This window comes from Solanum tuberosum, unplaced genomic scaffold (assembly GCF_000226075.1).
Source record: "Solanum tuberosum cultivar DM 1-3 516 R44 unplaced genomic scaffold, SolTub_3.0 contig00130, whole genome shotgun sequence".
NCBI classification, from domain to species: Eukaryota; Viridiplantae; Streptophyta; class Magnoliopsida; order Solanales; family Solanaceae; genus Solanum; species Solanum tuberosum.
Window position 1 is genome coordinate 638 of NW_006240535.1, and position 4,141 is coordinate 4,778.

Consider the following 4,141-nt stretch of genomic DNA (forward strand, 5'->3'; position numbering starts at 1 on the left):
TGAAGACTTTGAATGTTTACCAAATTACCCTTCAAAAAATAATACTAGTATTAAAATTTAAAAACAAAATATACTAATTCCAATTTTTTTTTAAAGTACACTCATTTTCTCTCTCCTATATATTGGTGAAGGATAAAGTCAAAAAAGATAAAAGCACAGTGACTTTTCAGATTTATGTTCCCAAAATTAATCATTTTCTCTTTTCTCTTTCTAAGTAGTTTAAAAAACACTCTCTCTTTCTCTTGAAGAAGATCGTCCCATCTATGCAAACCATGTTTTTATTTTTGAAAAAAAATCCTCTTCTTGATTTCAATTATTTTTCGATTTGTGGCGCCAAAATCACATTAAATTTATGGCGCGAAATCATAATTTTGTTTGAATTTTTTCAGCAAGTGCTATTAAGAGAGATATTTTTTATATTTTCATGTCATTTTTTCCCTCTGTTTCCTTTGAATAATTTCTCTTGCAAGACTATTGTATTGTTTTCTTTCATCTCCTTTTTTTTGTTCTTGCTTATACTCCAGAAATGAGTATAGTTGTATTTTCGGAAGATCCAACCACTAGAAACAAGCGATTAAAATTTGAAGAACGTCAAGCCATTGCAGATTGGCTTTTGAAAGAAAGCAAGGAAGGAAAACAAAAATATGGATCTTTAAAACAAGATGGTATTTTGTTCAACAAATCAAGAAGAACTATTTTACGCATTTGGAAGCAATGTAAATCATCTGTTGATAATGGTACACCGTTGGATGTGTCTTCGAAACTTGTAGGCATAGTTGGAAGAAAACGGGTGGAAGTTGACATTAATCAAGTTAAAGAAACTCCACTTTGTCGTCGAACAAATATTCGATCTCTGGCTTTTGCGATGAACATGGCAAAATCAAATGTCTTTCGGCGAATAAAAGATGGCACTATTCGGACACATACCAATTCCATTAAGCCTCAACTAACCGAACAAAATAAGAAGGTACGACTTGAATTTTGCTTTTCAATGCTTGATCAAAGTACAATTCAGACAAATCCGAATTTTGTGAATATGTTTAATTATGTTCACATTGACGAGAAATGGTTTTTTTATCTAAAAAGAGTGAAAGGTACTACCTACTTCCTGAAGAACATGAGCCTGATCCATATCGCTCTTGCAAAAGTAAAAATTTTATTTCAAAAGTTATGTTTATGGCTGCTGTTGCTCGTCCTCGATTTGATGAAAATGGAATTGAGCTATTTTCGTAGTTAAGGAACCAGCTAAGCGGAATAGCAAGAATCAAACAGCAGGAACTCTCGAAACAAAACCCATTATATCAGTAACTAAAGATATCACCAGGGCTTGTTTGATTGAGAAAGTTCTTCCTGCCATTAGATCAAAATGGCCAGCTTCAGATTCAAACATTCCTATCTTTATACAACAAGATAATGCAAGACCACATATTGGTGTCAATGATTTGGAATTTGTTGAGGCTGCCCAAAAAGATGGATTCGACATTTGTCTATGTTTTCAACCACCTAACAGCCCTGATTTAAATGTGTTGGAACTTGGATTTTTTAGAGCAATCCAATCTCTTCAATACCAAAGGCTCCTTCAAATGTTGATGAATTAGTGGAAGCAGTGGAAAGATCTTTTGATGAAATGAAGGTTGAACAACTCAACCATGTATTTCTTACTTTACAATCTTGTATGATTGAGGTGATGAAAGATAATGGAGGCAACAACTACAAAGTGCCTCATTTGAACAAAAACAGATTAGAAAGAGAAGACAATCTTCCTCTTCAACTTTGTTGTGATATTGGTATTGTCAATCATGTTTCAACTCTACTTCAACAATGATATGGATTACTAGTATGGCAAAATTTTCTTTTTTGAAATGCACTTTTGATAATTTTGCAGGAACATAGAAAAATTTAACAAATGAAAACCATATGTAATTTTTTGTACTTATGGCAATTAGTTATGAAAGTATAACAAAAACTACGATGGATCCAAAGTAGCATGAATTATTTGTAGCATTGTCACCATTTTTTTGGGTGCCTTATTGCTAATTTAATCTTAAAAACAAATTTCATTGATATTGAATTAAAATTGTAAGTTGAGAGCAATGTTACGAAACGATTATTATTGAATTGTTCACTATCTAGTTTGAATTTGAAGTTTTTGATTTTCCTTAAATAGATTGTAATTTAAGATAATCATCAAATTCATGTTAGAATACTTTTCATTAAAATCATTACCTTACTAAGTGAAAGCCCCAAAATGTTAGTGAAAAAATAAGGAAGCAATGTAATGTAGAAATGCAAATCTTTTTTCCTTGGTGAAACATTAGAAAGAACGAAGAATAACTGTGGACAAAATTTTTTTTATACAAATTGGAAAGAGTACAAAATGCTTAGGAAAAAAAATGGAGTAAAGAATGGTATTCTAGTCATATACAACAAAAAGCTGCAACATTGTTTTTATAGGGAAAAGAGAAAATTTGCAGGTTCAATTAATTATTGATGACCTTTTATAAAAAAAATAGGAGTATTATTTTTAAAATTAAGTGGGACCAATAAGGGTAAAAGAGGAATTGTATGTTTAAATATTTACCATATAAGGAAATGTGACATTCTTTTTGGGACTGACCAAAAAGGAAATGTTGCCACATAAAATGGGACGGAGGGAGTAATTGTTTTGATATATATCCTATTCATAATTGGAATGAAGCAATTGTGTACTAATTTTTTTTTTTTAGGTTTCCACCTAATGTTCAATATTATTTTTAGGATCTGATAAATCTAAATTTGTAATAATTTTTTTTTTCTTATCCTCTTATTTAAGAGAAAATAAAATGGGTCGAATTTGGATCGGTTCACATGAGCGATTCATGGCCCGTAAAATTTGACCAGAAGAGTTTGAAAGGTAGCTATTTTAAGTAATTCGTTAGTAATTTGAATTTAGTCTTGATCCAATGTCAAATACACTAGTCGTCAATAGATTATGTACATTTAAATGTTGAAAAACAATCAAATTTAATTATTTAATGCTAAGATCTAAAAATAATATCTAGATTATTCAGATGTACATTCAGATTCTGACGTGTCAATGTTAATGCAAATAAGGACTTATATTCCAACCATTTTACCGTTATATTATTTGCTTGATCACGAGTCACTTTATTTTTAATTTAGAATAGTTGCAAGGTGCAGTCGCCTTGCATACATACAAAACTTGATTTTCTTTACAACACACTCAGATCTATCATTTATTTTTTGTCAATGGCTATCAACAACTCATCAGAGAATAATCTTCAGCTCAATGAAGTAATTGTAGCCATGGTTCCATGGCCTGAACATGGCCATCTCAACCCATTATTTCTCCTTTCTCGCTTCATTGCTTCACACAACATTCCTGTACACTTCCTCTGCTTAACTGCCCGAAACCACGATTTGAAGAAACGCCTTCACGGTGTTCGACGAAATGCCACGGATGAAAATTTGCATTTCTGTGACCTCTCAGTACCTACAACTGAGGCAGAAAGTGATAAAGATTTGTTGTTGGAAAATCTAGGGGAGTCTATTTGTGAAAAATGCCATGTACTCTCCAAAAATACTAAAAGATTGGTCATCATTCATGATTGTTTGATGATAACTTATATAAGGGATCTGCATTCAATACCCAACATCAAGTGTTATTCTTACCACTCCATTTCATCTTTCGTTAGGTATTCGACTTTCAGACAAGTTCTTCATATAGTTGATGAAGATCAAGACAAGTTGATTCAGGAACTAGGCGATGAGTTTCCGACGGTGGAGAGCACTTTTGGGCCACATCTGGAGGAGTATATACAAGAAGAACGTGAATGGAAGCTAAATTCTGGAGCTGTCTTGAACTCCTTCAGAGAATTGGAAGACAAGTATCTTGATTCATTTGCCATTCATGCAGAGGATATTACGCCGGTGTGGTGTCTTGGTCCATTTCACATGCTGCTCGAATCATCAGTTGATTTGTACAATAAGAGTGCTCAACATGTGTCCCTGGAATTTCTCGACAAACAAGATGTTAATTCGGTAATATTCGTGTCATTTGGGACAACCACTACATTGTCACAAGAGCAAGTCAATGAGCTCGCGCTTGGTTTAGAACAGAGCAGCCATAAATTTATATGGG

The 4,141-nt window shown here is 32.7% G+C and overlaps 2 protein-coding genes across 2 annotated transcripts; both read left to right on the forward strand.

Annotated features, from left to right (window-relative positions):
- Positions 1–526: 526 nt before the first annotated feature.
- LOC107059375 (uncharacterized) lies at positions 527–1,825 on the forward strand. Its single transcript, XM_015305892.1, has 4 exons — positions 527–967; positions 1,087–1,147; positions 1,234–1,451; positions 1,547–1,825. The coding sequence occupies exons 1-4, from the start codon at positions 527–529 to the stop codon at positions 1,823–1,825; spliced, it is 999 nt and encodes a 332-aa protein (XP_015161378.1).
- A 1,424-nt stretch (positions 1,826–3,249) lies between these two features.
- Positions 3,250–4,041, forward strand: LOC107059376 (zeatin O-glucosyltransferase-like; the record flags this gene model as incomplete). The annotated part of the gene is made up of 1 exon (XM_015305893.1): positions 3,250–4,041. A coding segment is annotated over exon 1 (792 nt), but the record flags the coding sequence as incomplete, so codon positions are not given.
- Between the last annotated feature and the right edge of the window lie 100 nt (positions 4,042–4,141).